This window comes from Dendropsophus ebraccatus, chromosome 8 (assembly GCF_027789765.1).
Source record: "Dendropsophus ebraccatus isolate aDenEbr1 chromosome 8, aDenEbr1.pat, whole genome shotgun sequence".
NCBI lineage: Eukaryota > Metazoa > Chordata > Amphibia > Anura > Hylidae > Dendropsophus > Dendropsophus ebraccatus.
This window is the reverse complement of record NC_091461.1, coordinates 30,599,017-30,620,004: the sequence shown is the minus strand read 5'-3', so window position 1 is coordinate 30,620,004 and position 20,988 is coordinate 30,599,017. Positions and strand designations below refer to the sequence as shown.

General features: G+C 42.7%; 1 protein-coding gene across 1 annotated transcript in view; it reads left to right on the top strand.

Moving 5' to 3' along the window:
• Positions 1–17,052, top strand: part of LOC138799210 (alpha-2-macroglobulin-like) — a 65,836-nt gene extending 48,784 nt beyond the window's left edge. The window contains exons 24-36 of the mRNA XM_069980096.1: positions 2,327–2,503; positions 2,794–2,875; positions 3,038–3,194; positions 3,986–4,060; positions 4,262–4,424; positions 5,056–5,264; positions 6,464–6,679; positions 6,788–6,915; positions 7,151–7,241; positions 7,947–8,015; positions 8,543–8,645; positions 10,226–10,267; positions 16,928–17,052. Of these exons, the coding sequence (XP_069836197.1) occupies positions 2,327–2,503; positions 2,794–2,875; positions 3,038–3,194; positions 3,986–4,060; positions 4,262–4,424; positions 5,056–5,264; positions 6,464–6,679; positions 6,788–6,915; positions 7,151–7,241; positions 7,947–8,015; positions 8,543–8,645; positions 10,226–10,267; positions 16,928–16,950 (1,535 nt within the window). The 3' untranslated portion in view covers positions 16,951–17,052. The remainder of the gene's footprint in view (positions 1–2,326; positions 2,504–2,793; positions 2,876–3,037; positions 3,195–3,985; positions 4,061–4,261; positions 4,425–5,055; positions 5,265–6,463; positions 6,680–6,787; positions 6,916–7,150; positions 7,242–7,946; positions 8,016–8,542; positions 8,646–10,225; positions 10,268–16,927) is intronic.
• Positions 17,053–20,988: the final 3,936 nt, after the last annotated feature.

Genomic DNA, 20,988 nt, shown 5'->3' with positions numbered 1-20,988 from the left:
ATTTCCTGTTCAAGTTGCAATTCTTTACCTTTTAAAAAAAAAAATATATATATATATATATATATATATATATATATATATTTTAGCTGTCTATGAATAAGAGCACTCCTGTATATAAACTGTAGTTGGAGGCCTGTGGGTTTATACTTTAGGTGAAAACTCACCATCCAGTTTTGTTGCTCTTTTGTTGCTGCAAACACTCCTGAACGGCTGCTGTTGATCTGAGTTTTTTAAACAATTGCAAGTTTTTGATCAATGATAGGTTGGGGGGGGGATTGCTGAAGGGGGGGGGGGTATGGGGAGGAGGAGGCTTATTATTTGTATTGTTTGGATTCGCATGCGTTCGATTCATCGTCCCCTACTGTTTCTGTTGTCCAAAGGTCTCACGTCTTGGTAAATTTTTTGTGTGTGTGATTTACCATACTTGTTAGTTCTTCTAGCCTACATATCTTATGTTCTTTGTCTTCCCATTGTTGTATTGTCGGTGTCGTCTGACAGTGAAGGGGTATAAGTAATTTGGCCGCTGCAAATAGGTGTGGCCATAGGGTATGTTTGTTCAGGGGAATATCTTTGGCTGGGAGGCCTAGTAAGATTACTTCTGGTCCAGGACATATTTTGGATTTATACACTCTATTTAAGGCGTGTATCACATCCTAACAATATTTAGTAATGTTGGGGCAGGTCCACCATATATGGTAGAGCGTCCCTGGTGCTGAATTGCACCTCCAACACGTGTCTGAGTCAGCCCCAGCCCCATTCTATGTAAGAAGTCTGGTGTTTTATGCTATCTAGATCGTAGGTAGACCACAGCGGGCTGATGGACCAAAGGGATCTCAGCTTGATATGGGCGCAGGTGTTTACAAAGCCACAATGGGGCAGTAGTTAATCCGTAGGTTAGAATTTATAGGCACATTGGCCTTTTAACTTGAGAAAGGCTATCTTTGATTTGGTAGCCGAAACGCGTTGTGACAATAAATTCTAACCTACGGATTAACTACTGCCCCACTGTGGCTTTGTAAACACCTGCGCCCATATCAAGCTGAGATCCCTTTGGTCCATCAGCCCGCTGTGGTCTACCTACGAGTTACAGAATTGCACGTCTTCCTTGACGTGCTTCGGCAGGAGCTGCGGTGTTATATTCTACTTCATGTGTTACATAGAGTTGTGCCTATAATTGTTGCACAACTCGACCAGGTGAGTGCAACTCATCCCTTTCCCCTTTCAAGGATATCTCCTTCCTTTGACCTACTACACCAGGAGGCGGCCCCCGCCTTTTCTTCCCTATTGTTTTATGCCATCTAGATAACACTTTGTACTGATTTTCGCAAGTCTTTACGCATCTAGAAGATCCCATTGCGTTTTTGAGAATTATAGTATGTTCAGAATCGGTGAATGTTTTACCAAGTTCTTTTTCCCATGATAAAAGATAACCAGGTATCCCTTGAGATTGATCATCTAGTGTCCCGGATGCCCGCTCTCCCCGTGCAGCTCTCACGGCAGCCCGCTCTCACTGCCCGGCCCGTTTTCTCCCCCGTGTCTCTGCCGCCCGCACTCACCATCCGGTCTGTCCCAGCAGCTCTTCCATGTCCCCTCAGGCTGCTGCCTCGGTCTCTCCTCCGGCTCCCAGCGCGCAGTGTCCCTGCATCTCTGAGCCGGCACGCACGTCCCTGCCTCAAGGGGGGGGCGCGCGCGCCGGCTCTGCTATGTCTTAAAGGGACTGCGTCCCAATTATTAGTTCTGGCCATTCCCTGCCCCAGTAAAGCTGGCCCCTTCCTGTTCCTCCTTGCCGGATCTATATTCCCCTGCCTATCAGAGAAAGCATTCATTATGGTGTTTCCAGTGTACCAGATCACCTGCTCACATTGCACAATTCCGTTTTGTCTGCCGCCTGCCCTGACCTTTCTGCCTGTCCCTGTCTACATCCTTGACATACAACTCTGTACCTTGCATCTCCTCGCCACTCACACAAGCAAGTCGCGCCAAGGGTATCGACCTGGGGGTCACCTGCCGCAGCAAGCCCATCCTGCCTTGCGGAGGGCTCTGGTGAAGACCAGCGGCCCCTTAGACTCCGCTCTCTGGTACGGCTCTATACCATCTCTTGTGTGGGCTATGCGGATCCACTGTACCAGTCCTGACATCTAGTAGATGGTCCACATACTGTTTTAGCTTATGTTTGTGAGTCCTTCTGACGACGAGGAGCTTCTCTAGCCATGTTAGTTCATGCCAAGCGCGATGCGTGCTCAGGAATTTTTCTCATGTGTGTTTGATTGTGAGGAGATAAAGAAATATAATTTTGATTTTATGTATGATACCTTTTTCCCTGCAGGAGACCTCATGGGCTCAGCTATGCAAAACCTTGATCGTCTCCTGGCCATGCCATATGGATGTGGGGAACAGAACATGGTTCTCTTTGCTCCCAATATCTTTATCCTGCAGTATCTGGAGAAGACTCATCAACTGAAGAGTGAAATCCAAAGTAAAGCCAAGAACTTCCTGGAGAGCGGTGAGAAATTCAACATTGATTAATATTGTACTTTACTTATCCAATAGTAGACCTTACCACGCAGGGACCCCGTTGGTTCAGGTATAAATGTCACAAAGAAGACTATGAGTTGCATGCTAACCATATGTATAAGGTACAGATAGGCATGAACTAATAGATACATTATGTATAAGTAGTTAGATCAACAATATTACCATACTACAATAAATATATATATTTTCATGCACTTACACTTATCTCTAGCTTTTATGAAGTTTTTACAGTAATATATATTTATTTTTTCCGTACAGGATATCAGCGTCAGCTTACATACAAACGTGATGATGGATCATACAGCGCTTTTGGAAAGAGTGACAAAGAAGGAAACACATGGTTCGTGGATTTTTAAGTATTTTCTTGGTGGTGGCAGGTAGAATGTTGTGCTTACCTATAGTCTTTTTGACAAAAAAAAAAATCCTATTTTTAGTATTCCTTTTTAAATATTTGTTTATAAATTGTGTATTTCTACACTGTAACTCCAATGTGTTTCTGCAGGTTGACTGGGTTTGTAGTGAAGTCCTTCAGCAAAGCCCGACCTTATATCTTCATAGATGAAAGTCACCTGAATCATTCCTTTTCATGGCTGAAGAATAACCAGCAGGACACTGGATGTTTCCGCAGTGTGGGGAAACTGTTTAATAATGCCATGAAGGTAAGCCAAGTACAGAGTAAGGGAATACAATCACACTGTGGTAGCTGCAAGCAGACTGCACCAGGCCTATGTGTGTTGGTCAATGGCTGCAAGATTCTGTCAGTAAAACCCCAGTTTAATGGCAAAATTTGCTGCTGTTCCAGAGCAGTTCTATATTCTGAGCCGATTACATGACCTCCATAAGTTCAAGTGTTGTGGTGGCTAAAACCATTCAATACAAAAAAAATTATTAGTTGAAGACCAGGGCGTTCAGTGGGGAAACATTACCTTATCCTTGTGTTGTGCTGTATGTTCTATGTTCCCTCCTTTTATCCTCCTAGACATTGTTCTGTTAAGGTTTTTTTGTTTTTTAAGTATTATACCTTGATTGAATTTACTGAGCTTCTTTGCTCTACAGTGCACAATGTTGGGGTCCCGGGGCCCACCTAAGGAAATAATTTAGAAGGACTTTCATCCATACAGAACATGTAAATTTTATCTTATTTTAATGATGTACTGTAGCAAGCTTTGCTGTCATGAGATGTATATGTTGTAGTTTCTCTATATGTGGCCACAGTTTGTTATACAGTATGTACGCAAAAATTTTTGAGTCTGATAGCATGTTGATATAGTGTTGAATGGATTTCATGAGAAATTGGATTCCTGAGACAAAATAGAGGCACAGTAAGTGAGTGTCCATTGATTATGTTCATCTTATGTCCAGATGTTATCTGTATTATCTGTATATTTTTTTATAGTTACAGGTAAATAAGATGATATAGTACTGAAAAACGGATGACTTTGTGTTTCAGGGAGGTGTAGAAGATGACATTTCTCTCTCTGCTTATATAACTATAGCCCTTTTGGAGGCCGGAGTATCTGTGGAGGTAAATGATACAATTTTTTAGAATTCCACTACAAGCTGAACACTGTGATATTTTTGGATTATTTAATTTGTTCTTCGTCTTAATTTTAGACCAATGGGGGAGATTTATTAAACCTGGTGTAAAGTGAAACTGTAAAAGTTTACATACACTGCAGTGTGGTTTTAAAATAAAAATAGATATTCTTCTTTTATTTCTTCTCAGGATCCCTTATTGGGCAATGCCCTAACCTGTCTGAGGAAGGCCTCTGTGGATGTCAGCAATATATACACCCAGGCTCTGCTGGCCTACACCTTCACATTGTCTGGAGAGACTGAACTAAGGGAAACATTGTTGGGCAAGTTGGAGGAGAAAGCAGTGCAGGGAGGTGAGCAAATACTACAGATCACTACAGACATATTGCATGATATGTGGGATGAGTTTTCTTATAATGGAAATTACAGTGGTACCTCTGTACTCCCCCACAAGCCATTATAGGGGGCTGGTTGAGTGTGAGGCATTTTTTTTTGAGTGCCTAGCAGTTTTCCTGTAAGACATTACATTTTTAATTGTTCAAGCAGCCACCATTAGACCCAATCCTTTATATTGAATCACTTTCTGTGAGGTGTGGGAGCCTATAAAGGATGAGGTGCAGGTCAATACAAAAGATAGGCCTGGTTGGGTTGGTTGAGTGTGAGGCACTTTTAAGGCACTTTCCTGGTTTATGCCTATATGTTTCTAGGCATAAACCATGATAAATTAGGCACGGGACGAGGTCCTCCCTGCCCACCCATTAAGCAAGCAAGGGTTATGTTAAAGTAAGAATCTGTGCCTTCTCCATTGTGTACGAGTCGCATCATTACTCAATCTAAACATGTCAATGGGAAGTTTCCATTTCCTTTTACTATAAATCAATAAAACAAACTTTTATGGCCAAGGCTTCTAAAGTCATTCTATTATACACTAAGTCTAGGATATATCAAAAAAGGATTTGAGCAAATTATTTACCTTTCTCACAGATGGACAACTGTACTGGACTCGGGACTCCACTCCACCTTCTTCTGAGGCCTCATATTGGCACAGAGCTCCCTCGGCAGAAGTGGAGATGACGTCCTATGTGCTTCTGGCTCTTCTGTCTGGTCCAACTCAAGATCTAGGTAAAGCCTTACAGATTGTGAACTGGTTGAGCAAGCAGCAAAATCCATATGGAGGATTCTCTTCTACACAGGTAAAGTGAGGAATTCAAGCTAATATTTATTAGCCATATGCTGAAAATGATATTTAGGAATATAACATGATGAGTCCAATTCATTAAAGTCAATGGGCCTGTCTGAACACCTGGTGGTACACATTAGTAAACCTCTTTGATAAGTTGCCAACACATATCAGTGGTATGCAGAAAACAATAGGTTAATGGCCCTTTAGGCTGTGTTCACATCACATTTGTGAACTACATTAACCATAGGCTAACCATAGGTTATCCATTTGCATTACATTAGTCTTAGTCTGGCCTTAAAGGGAATCTGACAGCACCCAGGCCCTACTCATGGCGCTGGTAGTGTACTGTAGTTGGCAGTCCCTTAGTGAGCATGTTACCTTTTGCTAATTTTTCTCCTGCTCATTCATACTGTCAGCCAGTGTCTCTGAGTGTTGATTTAGCCATAAACTGCCTATAGAGGACTGACCTGCAATCAGATATAAATGAATCACCCATCCCAGCTTTGGTAGAGCTATGATCTAGGGGTAAATCCGCTGTCTAGAGACCAACAACTTTTTTTTTTTTTAATAGGTTTAATTCCCCTAAAGGAAATGAAATATAGTTTGTTTGTTTTCTCATCATTGTATAAACATTTAATTTGAAAACTAATTTAGACCTGATTGGAAATTCTTTACACTTTCAAAAATAATACAATGGTGAAAAATAAATAAATAAATAACTATGCTTCATTTCCATCAGGGGAACTGAACCCAGGAGACCTGTCTGGTCTCCAGACAGGTGATTTACCCCTAGGCAACAGCTCCAACATGGCCGTAGGCAGTTCATGTCTGAAATCAACACTTGACTCGACAGCACGAGTGAACAGGAGGCCTGGCAGCAGAGATTATTCATGAAAAGAGGAAAGAGGAAGGACTAGTGAGGTGTGACAGAGTATGGCACAGATGCTGAGCCACAACTCCCCTTTAACTTTTTTTTACATTAAGAGACCAAAATTGCACATAATCCACTCCATGGACAAATTACTAAAAGGCAACATGCTCACTGGGGGACTACCAACTACAGCACACTGTCAGCACCTCAGCACATCAGCACACCTTCTGACTTCACTTTCACTTTCTATGATGAATTATAAGTGTGTTTAAATGTTAGTTATATTTAATATTTGCTTCTTTTGCACCTATTGTAAAGCTGCAATTTCCTTTTTGAAGGACACAGTGGTGGCTCTGCAGGCTCTGGCAAAGTATGCAGAGTTGACATTTTCTGACAAGGGAGATGTGAGTGTGGCGGTCAGCTCCAAGTCAGGATTCCTTGAGCAGTTCCATGTGGATAAGAATAACCAGCTTCTACTCCAAAGGGCCAAACTATCTAAAGTCCCTGAAGACTACACTGTGACCACAACTGGGGCTGGTTGTGTCTTTGTTCAGGTGAGCAGGAAAATATCTAATATTCTAAAAATATTATTATGCACTTAGTTAATGTCATCCCATAGGCCTTTTTCCTTTCTAATGGGAATTTTTTTTTTTAACTCACAGGCAGTACTAAGGTACAATGTCCCTCCTCCTAAGGATGAGGCCACCTTCTCATTAAGTGTCAAATCATCTACAAGAAGTAACTGTCTAGAGGATCCTGCCACCAAATTTGAAATCCTTATCACAGCTGCGTGAGTATATACTTTATTTTATATAAATATATATATACACACATACTCTTGTACTCTTTTACACCATATGCAGTACATTTCTAAAAGTGACCTATGGGCTCCTCTATAAAAACTTAAATAAAAATAATAAATATTCGCAAAACTGTAGATCTTTATATTGACTGAAAAAGATATGATCGTATGATATATATATATATATATATAATATATATAATCTAGATTTTTATTTTTACAGATATACTGGTAAGAGGGAAAAATCTAACATGGCTGTTATTGAAATCAAGATGTTGTCTGGCTTCATTCCAGTAAAGAGCACGATAAGGAAGGTAAGTAAGAGGGATTAAGCACATCTTTATTAAAAAATGTTTGCACGGTCGTACAGTTTGAAAATCTAGGTTCAGATTTCCTAAAATAGTCTAATTCTAAGACAGTGTAAACTTTGGCTAGAAAGTCTAAGAAAGTGTCTAGACAGTATGAGAAAGGAAGTTGATCAAGAGATCATAACATTCAGCTGAATGTCACCATAGAGTCTTCATCACTCCAACTATAGCTCCACTGTTGCCCATAGGCTGTCTCCTGTATTGCAGATTAAATGAATTTACAGTACCTGACTTTAAAGCGAATGTAGCAGCGGTACATTGTTTTTCTGTTTTTACCATGAATAGACCATTGCGGGCTTGGGGCTTCATTGATTCTAATAGAGGGGAGGGGTTTCTTCCCACTGGGCGGCAGGCCAGTCTGCTTGCAGTGCTTCAGGTTGAGCAGCTGCTCGGTAATAGACCAACGCCGTGCCTGGGAACCTGTCCGCGGATCCTAAAAAGGACCGCGGCACCAGCAACCCCCGTGCCGGCACCTGTCTATTCATGGTAAAGACAGGCTAAACATGTTAAAAAATATGCTAAATATTTGCATATTAATTCTAGGACAAGTGTAAAATAAAGCTGAAACCAAATAACAAATAAATACTCATTTTATTTGGCCTTTGTTCCTTACATTACAATGCTAGTTATATCACCCATTTTTCTTCACAGCTGGAGAAGGACAAACTGATCCAGAGAAGTGACATCCAGACTGACTCAGTGACTTTTTACCTGGACCAGGTCTGAATAAGTCATTAACCTTTATGCTGCTATTGTGCTAGGTTATAGTTACATGTAGGAGAATAATCATATTTATTCATGGCAGAAATCTGAGGCTGATGCTTGTAGTTCTGTTAATCTATACAGTGATTACCCTATGTCCTGTGTGGGGTTAATCATAAGGTTTTCCATGTGTTACTTATTTGTCTTTGATCTCAATATGTCCTCAAAGTTGTTAAAATGCATTTTACTTGCAGTGCTGATGGATCAGGATCATGTCTGACACATATTTCAGAGCAGAATCTGTCCCAATATCCAAGCCAAGGCAAACCAATGCAAACATAGTAAAAACTAAATTGTGTGCACGGGTTCAGTCTAGAATACAAAAAAAAAATAAAAAAAAAAATCAAGTGATCCGACCTGATCCTGTGCCATCCTAGTCCACACTAAACTAAAAAAAAAAAATGTATATCTGTGTCTATGGATACTTCTCTTATAGATTTCACATCTGTTAAGGTTCAACTCATGAGAATATTATCTGTGTATAGATTGATCACAATCCAGTAAGCCTCTCCTTCATGGTGGAACAGGACATTTTGGTGAAGGACCTAAAACCGGCTACAGCTCAAGTATACGATTACTATGAGACAGGTAAATACACTTGTTTCTCTAGACTGCAGCCATTATCGTGCTCTAGTGTTGTGTTATTTATCATGAAGATAGGATTTTTTTTTTGTGTCTTCTCCAGGATTGGCCATGTAGGATCATGTTTTTTTTTTTTTTTTTTTTAACCTTAAAGGGATTATCCAGCGTTAGAAAAAAATGGCAATCTCTTCCAGATAAAACATGACTTTTATCTCCAGTTTGGGTGGAGTTTTTGCAACTGAAGTGAATGAAGCTTAATTGCAAACCAGACCTGAACTGGAGACAAGTGTCGTGGTGTCTCTGGAAGAAAGCTGCCATGTTTTTTTTGTAAATTCTGGATAACCTCTTTAACCAACAATAATGGAATGGGCACCACCAACTATGAGTGTTGTAAAAGCAGAAGTATGGCAGGGGTAAGGGGTTCGTGGTGGTGTTAAAAATCATTATAGGCAGGGAGTAGAGATGAGCGAATCAGCCGGATTTCTGGTTCGTATGACTCCCGCTGTCTGTTCCCTCCATGCAGCGGGTGGATACATCGTAGGGAACGCCTGGAAAACTGTGATACAGCCATTGGCATTGGCTGTATCCCAGTTTTCCAGGCGTTTCTTACGATGTATCCACCCGCTGCACGGAGGGAGCAGGCAGCGGGAGTCAGCCGCTGAGATTTCTGATTCATGCGAACCAGAAATCCAGCTGATTCGCTCATCTCTAGCAGGGAGTGAATAAAAAACACACAATGCTAATAGCTCCAGTGCCCGACCTGTGCCGCATCACAGAGCTCCCAGACCCCACTGGCTGTCATCCTCTCCTTGGTTCCAGGTACGTCACAACCCAAGATCCATGTCACAGACTGTTGGGATTTAGCCCACTCAGCCAATCAGTGACTGCAGCGGTGTCCCACCCAGTCACTGACTGTCCGAGCGGGGCATCCATCAGCTAGGTTATGACGTAACCAGCAGGGAGCTCAGAAGACAGCTATCAGGGGTTCAGGAGCGGGATGCAGCTCTGTGCGGGCACCAGGATAGGTGACTATAACTTGTTTTTTATCCCCACCCCCACCCCCACCCCCTGCCTGTAATGAATTTGTACTTCCTGACAGGTCTTCTCCTTTAGTATACAAAACCATTTACACACCAAAAGAAGTAGAAGAAAGGTGTATACAATAATACATACACCTTCAAACAATTTAAAATTGTAATACTACATAACTTTAATAAACCAAAAAATACATACGGACATACATAGTCACCAAAAACCTGGTGTCGCATGGTCACAGAAGCACATTATTGTGCAACACATTATTGCTTTTAAAACGACTATGTACCCACAATCTGACCCCCCCCCCCCAAACCACTTGTACCTTCAGATACCTGCTGTTAATCCAAGATCTGTCCTGCGCTCCGTTTGACAGGTGATACAGTTATTGTGCTAAAAAACTAATTTTAAACTGGCAGCAATTTTTTAATTTTTGGAGGCGTGTTTATTATAGTATACATCTTCTTCTTCTTTTGATTTCTTTTTGTACTTTGTTAAATGTAAACATCAATGTTACAGTATAGAGTGTAATTTAACTTGTTTTCCCCCAGATGAACAAGCCAGTGCAGATTACAACCAACCCTGCAGTCATGGTAAGTGCATCTACACTTGCTTTTAAATGCTGTATTCTATGTTATCTCTTACATTTGTATAGGTAATTCACAAAGGGAAAGGAGCTGAACGCTGTTGTTTATAGGTTTTTGTGAATTGGAAAAAGAGACAGTGAGAGTCCCATGCACAGGGTGATTGACAGCCTTCTATGTGCACACTCTAATGTCAATAGCACTCTTGTTGTCTCTAGCAGGGTCCTTGGAGCCTTGTATGGTCTATATAGTCCCTCAAGCAGCTTGACAGCTTCACCAAGGAGGTACATTAACCCCTTAAGGACAGAGCCTGAAATGGCCTTAAGGACCGGAGCAAATTTTATGAATTTGACCAGTGTCACTTTATTCATTAATAACTTCGGGATGCTTTTACCTATCCGGCTGATTCTGAGATTGTTTTCTCGTGACATATTGTACTTTACATTTCTTGTAAATTGGAGTCGATACTTATAACGAATCTTTATGAAAAAACCCAAAATAGCGTGAAAAATTGTGAAAAAATGCATTTTTCCAACTTTAAAACTTTTCTGCTTATACAGAAAATGGTTATACCACATAAATTATATATTAAATAGCATTAGCAACATGTCTACTTTATGTTGGCAGCATTTATTAAACTATATTTCATTTTTTTTAGACAATAGGAAGCTTAAAACATTAGCAGCAAATTTCCAAATTTTCAGTAAAATTTCAAAATCAGATATTTTTAGGGAACTGTTCAGGTTTAAAGTGTATTTGAGGGGACTGTGTGTTAGAAAGCCCCACGAAGCACCCCATTTCAGAAACTGCACCCCCTAAACTCTGCAAAAGCACATCCAGAAAGTTTTTTAACCCTTTAGGGGAGTCACAGAAATAAAAGCTAAGTGTGTAAGAAATTTGAAAATTTTAATTTTCTGTGCAGAGATTTTATTGTAATCCAATATTTTTCATAATTATAAACCTATTACCAGAGAAATGCACCCCAATATTGATTGCCCCGTTTCTGCAGTTTATAGAAATACCCCATATGTGGCCCTATTGCGCTATTTGACACAACCACAAGCCTCAGATATAAGGGAGCGCCTAGTGAATTTCAATGGCTCCGTTATTTTTGGTCATTTTTGACTGTACCACTTCAGGTTGGCAGAGGCTCTGGGGTGCCAAAACCTAAAAAACACCCCTAAAGGGACACCATTTAGAAAACTACACCCCTCAAGGAATGTAACAAGGGGTGCGGTGAGCATCTGGACCCCACAGGTGCTTCACAGATTTTCCAAACAATATGGCTTGAAAAAAGACTAAAGTATTTTTTACACTAAAACGTTGTTCTAGCCTTCAATTTTTCATTTTCACAAAGGGATAAAAGGAAAAAAAAAACACAAAACATGTAGCGCAGTTTCTCCCGAGTACGGAAATACCCCACATGTGGACATAAAGTGCCAAGCGGGCGCAGGACGAGCCTCCAAAGGGAAGGAGCGCCAATTGGCTTTTGGAAGCTGGATTTCACTGGAATGGATTTCAAGGGCCATGTCGCATTTACAGAGCCCTCGTGCTGCCAAGACACTGGAAACCCCCCACAAGTGACCCCATTCTGGAAACTACACCCCTCAAGGAATCTAACAAGGGGTGCAGTGAGCATATGGACCCCACTGGTGACGGGCACAAATGTGGAAAAATGTGACGTGAAAGTGAAAATTTTCATTTTTTCACTTTCATGGCACAAATGTGCCCGTCATCCAGGGGTCCATATCCTCACTGCACCCCTTGTTAGATTCCTTGAGGGGTGTAGTTTCCAGAATGGGGTCACTTGTGGGGGGTTTACAGTGTTTTGGCAGCACAAGGGCTCTGTAAATGCGACATGGCGTTCATCATCCATTCTAGCCAAATCCAACCTCTAAAATCCAAATGGCGCTCCTTCCCTTCGGAGGCTTGCCCTGCGCCCACATGGCGCTTTATGTCCACATGTGGGGTATTTACGGACTCGGGGGAAATTGCTCTACACATTTTGTGTGTTTTTTTCTCTTTTAACCCCTTGTGAAAATGATAAATTCAAGGCTAGACCAACATTATAGTGTAAAAAATTTAATATTTCATTTTCACGCCACATTGTTCCACATTTGTGCCCGTCACCAGTGGGGTCCATATGCTCACTACACCCCTTGTTACATTCCTTGAGGGGTGTAGTTTCCATAATAGGGTCACTTGTGGGGGGTTTAACTGTCTTGGCAACACAGAGGCCTTTTGAATGCAACATGGCCCCTCGAAATCCATTCCATCCAAATCCAGCCTTCAAAAACCAAATGGCGCACCTTCCCTTTGGAGGCTTACCCTGCACCCGCATGGCGCTTTATGTCCACATGTGGGGTATTTCCGTACTCAGGGGAAATTGCTCTACACATTGTGTTTTTTTTTATCTTTTAACCCCTTGTGAAAATGAAAAAATCAAGACAAGATCAATGATTTAGAGTAAAAATTAAAAAAAAATTACACTAAATGTTGGTCTAGCCTTGATTTTTTTCCATTTCCACAAGGGGTTAAAAAAGAAAATGAACACAAAACGTGTAGGGTAGTTTCCCCTGAGTACGAAAATACCCCACATGTGGGCATAATTTGCCATATGGGCACAGGGCAAGCCACCAAAGGGACAGAGCGCCATTTAGAGGCTGGAATGGGGGATGGAGGCCATGTCGCAATTACAAAGCTCCTGTGCTGCCAGAACAGTAGAAACCCCCCACAAGTGACCATTGAGCATATGGACCCCACTAAAACCCCCCACAAGTGAGCATATGGACCCCACTAGTGATGGGCACATGTGTAGAACATGTGCCGTGAAAATAAAAAATACAATTTTTTTCATTTTCACGTCCCAAATGTGGCCGTCACCAGGGGGCCATATACCCGCTGCCCCACTTGTTAGATTCCTTATGGGGTGTAGTTTCCAGAATGGGGTCACTTGTGGGGGGTTTCTACTGTCCTGGCCGCACAGAGGCTTTGTAATTGCATCATGGCATCCTCTAATGGGAATGGCGGCCATACCTACTTAGCTGGGGAAAAAGGGACAATTCTAATTTATTTGGGGGTATTAGGCCAATTATTAGTTTATAAGGTTGGAAATGACAGGTGTCCATCAAATTCAACCTGTGTTGATCCAGAGGAAGGCAAAAAAACCCTCGTGAGGCAGACGACAGTAGCCTCATCACAGGGGAAAAATTCCTTCCTGACTCCATAATGGCGATCAGAATAATCCCTGGATTAACGTGACCCCTGAAATAGGAATAAGGGACAGAATTTAGATAATGTAGAACCCCAGTGACGTGTGGTGCGCCTTGGAGCGATCCAGTATACAGAGGCCGGGGGGATCAGGACAGGTGTCACACTGGTAAGTGGTGTCCTTCCTGATCCCCCTGTTACGCCACACTCTGCACTTCTTCTGGGGTCTCCTGTTCTCCTGTGTGGGGGACGTCACCTGGAAAATGTTGTCCTGGTGCGATACGGGGTCCTTCATATCCAGAAGCGCTGGGTCCGCTCCATGGCTGCTAAATATTAGGGCGCTATTACTACTTCTGATATGTTCGGATCGTGCCGCAAGCTACAGTAGCTCGGGCAGCGAGGGACCGGAAGAGGGGGTGCTGGTATAAAAGTTATCCCCGTACAGGTGGTGACCTTTATCCAGCAGTGGGAAGATCAGTTCCCGAACTATCTTCCCAATAACTCCGAGGATGGGGGGGGGAGTGGGCATCTGGGGGCATCTGGGGGCTGGATTCGAGTGTCCCTTCCTACATACACTCTAAGGGTACGTGCACACTGCGGAATCGCGAAGGATAACCCTTTGTGCATTCCGCAGTTGGCACCCGCTGGCGGACTGATGCAGGCGCACGTCTCCGTCCGTGTCGTAGACTCCATTCTATGCATGGGCGGATTCCGCTCTGCGTCCAACGTGTTGATGGAATGACGGATGATGGAATCCGCCCATGCATAGGATAGAGTCTATGACACGGGCGGAGACGCGCCCCTGCATCAGTCCGCCGGCGGGTGCCAGCTGCGGAATGCACGAAGGGTTATCCTTCGCCATTCCGCAGTGTGCACGTACCCTAAATCTGTAAGTGTACCCTGAGGTACTCTCACAGAGTTTGTAGAATTTCACGCCATACCGTCATCTCTTATTGGGACGGTACTGGCAGAAAAGACGTGTCTGGGGGGCAGCGTACTCTACGCTACTCCCAGACACGTCACTGGATGATGAGGATGAATGGAGGAAAGAAGGATCCCCCCCATTCATCCTCACTGGCTGTTTCGGTGTCGGAGGCAATAATAACGTATGCGTCCGATACCGAAAACACCCTGGGGGCCATCTTTATATGGGGATTGGTATATGGGGTATGTAGTGGTGTAGTGTAAAACTTTATTCAATGTAGTGTGGTGTAATGTAGTGTTTTTTTACGTGTTTTTTACAGTAAGTATACAAAAAAAACCTACGCCAAAAATGGTGTTGCTGATAAATGCCGCACTTATGTTTGGCACTTATCAGCAGACCGTGGCAGTAGAATATAAAAAAAAAACACCCTACGCCAAAAAGGAGGAGTTGCTGATTAGCAGCGCACTTTCGTGCGATGCTGATCAACACTCAGCGGCGATAGGGTGCGGAAAATAGAAAAAAAAAAATTGGGAAAAAAAAATTTTTTTTTACTACATTCTGAACTTCCCTGTAGTGGCTGATACGTGTATTACACTTATCAGCCGCTAGGGGGCAGCAGAGCGCAAGATCCGAAAATAGACGACGCTGGAGCCGGAAAAAGACGAAAAAAGACGACGCTGGAGCCGGAAGAAGCCGATCGGGACTCACGGAAGAAGCCGAAGTCCCGACAAGATGGAGAGGACGCCGGGAACCCGGAAGACGCCGATCAGGACCCCGGGACAGGTGAGTAATGTACAAATACCTGCTCTGGACCCCTCGGCTACCTAGCTGAGGGGTCCGGAGCAGGTATTTATTACTTGTGGGGACTCTGATCGCCGTGAACGGCCGGCCGGTTGGCCGGCCGTTCACGGCGATCGGGACGGTGGTACCGTGACCACCATTACTTTTTACAGTAATGGCGGTCGGTGCCGTCCTCGGACAGCACCGACCGCCATTTTTTTCCGGGTCATCGGGCCACCGATGGCCCGGAAAGGTTCCGATCGCCGCTATGGGCTTATCAGCCAATAGCGGCGATCGTCGGCATGGGGGGGGTTAACAACCCTCCATGCCGACAGGGAGAGATGGCCTGCTATGTATTATAGCAGGCTATCTCCCCCGATCGGGACCCGGCCGGCCGCGGCGCCCGTTTAAAGGGATGACGTACCGGTACGTCATGGGTCCTTAAGTGACAGTGATCCATGACGTGCCGGTACGTCATGGGTCCTTAAGAGGTTAAAGTGTCACTGTCGTTAATTTTTTTTTGCAGAAATCAATAGTACAGGCGATTTTAAGAAACTTTGTAATTGGGTTTATTAGCCGAAAAATACATTTTTATCATGAAAAAGCAGTTTGAAGCTCTCCCCCTGTCTTCATTGTTCTCCTATGGAGAGAGCTAAATAAAAGACCAAAACAGGACAACAGAGAGTTAATCTACAAATACCTCACCCTTTATCTCCTCTGACAGTCACCCCTGACCTCTCTGAGCTCTGATTACAGCTGTCACCCAGCTCCATGCCTTTAATCCTCTGTTATCTACTTTCTGCTGTCGGCTAACTCCCTCCCTCCTTCCTCCTCCCCTCTCCCTAGAACAGACTGGGTAGGTCTGATGCAACAAGTCACAATTTCCAGATTTTTTTGCAGTGGATGGAAAAGAGGAGGGAGGGGGGGACCTGGGAAAAGGCTTTTTAAATGCAGATAATAGCATATTTGGCTAATAAACCCAATTCCAAAGTTTCTTAAAATCGCCTGAACTATTGATTTCTGCAAAAAAAAAAAAAATACGACAGTGACTCTTTAACTATCAGAAGACAATGAGTATTGAGAGGTTTTTTTGTGGGACACAAATTGTTGCGAAAAAGCAATGCATAGAGGGTTTTGTGTCACTTTGTTGAACATCAACCCTTTTGCAAGTCTTCCATATGTGTTTAACCACCAGCAGGCAGCTGCAACAAAAAAGTGATACTTTATAGAACCATATCTTTTTATTTTTTTATTTTTAAAAGCATAAAAAACTGGTAGTTCAGTTGGTTTTTGAACAAGCTGTTAGTTGCCACTTAGTACCATTTGTTAATCTGTAATTAGACATGTTGCTGTAACTTTAAAATTAACTTTACCTTAAAAATAGACGAGAGCTATACAGTGCTCTTTGACAGTGTTATAAAGCAAATGGATTGGGTCCAAAACAAACTTTATGTCAAAGTTCAGCAAATGGCTTTTGAAAAATTTGCTCATCTCCAATCAAGAACTTCACTGATAATACAGGGCGAGTATTATCAGTGTAGACTCTGCTTTGGAAACCCCATCTTCTGTCTATGGCTGGTACTGACAGACCCCACAATTCATCAAATAGTGAATCACATCTCACAGTTTGAGGGGTGTCTCTTTGTGTGTGTTTGTGGGGGGGGGGGGGGGGGTCAGGGAAGGAGGGGGTGCAGTATACTTTAAATTATAGTGTTCTGTATATAACCTATTTCCATTATTTTGTTTGACTACAGATACATCTGGAAATTCAAGATAAAACCTGGAGGTTATGTATACTACATCAGCACCTGACCAGCAAGAACTGAGAACTAGAATAAAAAAACTGTGATAGCAATAAAAACAGTAAATGAAGTGAAAATCGTGTCTGACTTCTTACTCTACTTCCTTTAAGTGGCAGATATTCAATTGATTAATAGTCTATAGAGTTCAAAGTAAAACTGAATAAATGAATCAAAATGTAAAACATGATTAAGCCTTAAAGCCTTGGCATTTTCTCCTCCTCGCCTTCTAAGAGCCAAAGTGCTCCAATTCTTCCACCCACAGAGCTGTATGGGGGCGTCAATTTTTGGGCCACAATCTCTAGTTTATATTAGTATCATATTTGTTAATATTTTCTTGTGTTTTTGTTTTTATGATTTTTTTTCCTGATAAATAATATGACAAAAAATCTGCAATCTTTTCATTTATGCTGTTCATCAGACGAAAATAGTATTGTTACATCTTAAGATCGGACAATTGCACATGTCATAATAATAATAATAATAATAATAATAATAATAATTATTATAATTGTTTAGTGCCAACAGACTGTGCATTTTATACACAACACAGGGGTTACATTACATACACACATTACAGAATTTAATAATTTAAATAAATAAAAATACGAAAAGAATATGGGGCCTGCTCGCTAGGAAGACTGGGGGGTGAAACAAGTGTCAATAGTTGCTTTATTTGAGTACTGGTATAAAGTTCATGGAACTGAAGAAGATGAACAGTAAGAGGTAAGAGTAAGAGGGACAGAAGAAGGGGAGACAACTGTAGGGAATGTTATAACCGTGCCTGAAGAGAGGAGTCTTTAGGGCACGCTTTAAACTGTGAGTGTTAGGAATGAGTCTGAGGTCTTTGGGTAAAGCATTCCTGAGAACTGGTGCAGCACAAGAGAAATCTTGGAGGTGAGAGGTTGTGATTATGGAAAATAAGTGCCAAGAAAGTGTCCCACACTTGAGAGTGTTCCCCTGATGGCTGTGGAGTGGAGTGCACTATTACTCAATTTTTCTTACTCTATATATTCTAGCCATATACTTTATACTAGTCGTATACAGCTGTATACACTTTATCGCAAGTTGTATTTATGTCGACAGGCCACAGCTGACGGTTATATGGCTAGTATACAGGTATAAGGCTGAATAATAGCTGTATACTCTATGGGGGAGATTTATCAAACATGGTGTAAAGTGGAACTGGCTCAGTTGCCCCTAGCAACCAATCAGATTCCACCTTTCATTTTCCAAAGAGTCTGTGAGGAATGAAAGGTGGAATCTGATTGGTTGCTAGGGGCAACTAAGACAATTTCTCTTTACACTATGTTTGATAAATCTCCCCCTATATCTCTGTTTTTCTTTATGCCGACAAGCCATAGGTGACAGGCGTTGAACCGTCTTCTAACAGGCAATGAACCTAAACAACAAGCTACGTGACTGTCTGTCTGTGTCACTGTGATATGCGGAGGAAGCTGCTATATACTGTGCTGTGATATGTGACAATATAGCAGACTATGGCTACTGTTTAATATCCCAACAGAAGTACGCCAATTTTGGCAGGAACAGTATGGGGGAAATTTATCAAAGGAAAAAGTTGTATTTTTTGGCGTAAAATGGCCAGATGCGAATAAATTTATTTGCAAATGGCCGTTTTGTGAATAAATATTTGCATCTGGCCATTTTATGCCCGCTTTGCCAGGGGGCTGGGAGGGGGCGGAATGGGGGGGCGCGGACTCTGGGTCCGCTTTATTGATAATTTTTTGCCCCGAAAAATGACAAGGAAACCAGGATAAAGTTTCCTGGCGCACACACTGGTGCGAGTGGGATTTATGTAGAGGCAGTGTACAGCAGACTATTCCAACTGTTTAGTATCCCAACAGAAGTACGCCAATTTTGGCCGTGTTTTCAACTTTTACGTCCAGCAACAGGAGATACATGAAAAAAAAATATACAGTATATATTATTTTTCAATATGTCACAGCAACAAACGTAGCAGAATTCTAATCTGCAAGTCTGTGTCACTATATGATATGCTGCTAGACAGTCTCTCCGCTATAATGGGAGCAGCTATATACTGTGCTGTGTAGTATTTTAGAAAATTGTAGGCAGCAGAAAACGATAAAGCCCTTATTAGGGCTTAATCGTTTTCTGCTGCCTACAATCTTCTAAAATCTTCACTTTCTTCTCTCCAAAAACTCAACCTGCAAAAATATCAAGACATACACTGAATGAGGAAGTAGTTCAACTGCAGGCTATTCTTCACACTGTGTTTTGCTGCCTGTCTGTGAGAACACACTGATGGGCTGCTAGCCGCTGATACAATTGCTGTATATTGGGTGATTAAACTGGGCTGTGCATAGTTGTAGCCCTAAAAAGAACTTAACTAAAACTTAACTCTCCCTGCTCCACACACTCTCCCTGTCTAGGTCCAAGATGGCTTCTGACGACGAGCAGAAAATCATAAGTTCTTATACCCTGAAGGTAACATGAGTAAGCCAGCCAATGAATGTAAGATAAAATAAGATAATCCTTTTAATAGTCCCACAATGGGGAAATTCAGTGTGTTACAGCATCATAGATATTACACATACAAAAAGGTAAAGTAAAGGCATTACGATTAAAGTAGAGAAAAAGGTAAAAAAGGTAAAAAAAAGCTACAATAAAAAATTTGACTATTTTAGTTCTTTTTATGGAGTGATCTCTGCATAGGTCGGTGTTGGTTTTACAGCCTAACCGCTGCAGGAAGGAAGGACTTCCGATATCGCTCCTTCTTGCACTTTGGGTGAATTTAACGGTCACTGACAGTACTGCCCAGTGCTATCACAGTCTCGTGCGTAGGATGGGAGTCATTCTCCAGTATGATGCTGACCACTGACAAAATCCTTCACTCCCCCACCACCTGCACTGGTTCCAGGGGGCTTCCAAGGACAGTGCTGGCCCTTCTGATCAGCTTGTCCAGTTTGTTCCTATCGCTGGTTGATATGCCACTCCCCCAGCAGGCCACTCCGAAGAAGATGGCTGATGCCACTACAGAGTTAAAGGAGGTCCTAAGAAGTGCCCCCTGGACTCCAAAGGCCCTCAGCCTCCTGAGCAGATAGAGCCGGCTGTGGCCCTTTCTGTACAGTGAGTCCATGAGATCAGCCCAGTCCAGCTTATTATTGAGGACCACACCCAGATATTTATGCGTGTTCACTGTCTCAATGTCCGTCCCCTGGATTTCCACTGGACTAGGAGGAAACTTGCGTTTGCAGAAATCCACCACCAGACGCCTTTCTCGCGATGCCAGTGTGCTCCAAGGACCTATCCCCGCATAGCTATTGGTCAAAAAAAGGCGTCAGGGAAGGTGGGAGGGGAATCAAATTCTTACTGCATATTTGGTCGGATGCTCAATCGAAAACGAGTATATCAAATAGCTTAGTATTTGATCGAATACAAGTGCTACTCATCTCGCTACTCATCTCTAATACTGTGATATCACATTCACCCAGTTACTGATTGGCTGAGCGGGCAATCCATCAGCAGGTCTGTGGCATTGCAGCTGGAGGAGCAGCAGGAGGCAGGCAGCTGTGGAATATTGTTAAGTAAGCACTACGGGGGCATGGGGACTGGTAAGTATACTTTCTTTATTATGTTCCTGCACACACATTAAAATCATTCATTCCGGGATGCTCTTATCCCCCCCCCCCTCTGCTCTCCTTTCACATGTTCTTTTGTGCTGCTCCATCGTCCTGTGACAGCAGCGGCCCCCTCCTCTCCTATGACCCGTCCTCCTCCTGTGTGGCCCCGGCACCCTCTGTCTCTTATCTCCCTCTCTGACAGCATCGCTGGATGTCAGGGAGAGAGACAGACCGGCACCAGAGGCACATGTGGAAGGAGAGCAGGGAGAGGGGGGATAAGAGCATCCCGGAATGAATGATTTTAACCCTTGTGTAGCCACCAGCACAGGAATAACAATGCTCTGGCCGCTTTGGCTTGTGCTGGCTTCAGCTGGGCTAAGATCCTTCATTCAGAGACATTGAGTACAGCAGCAG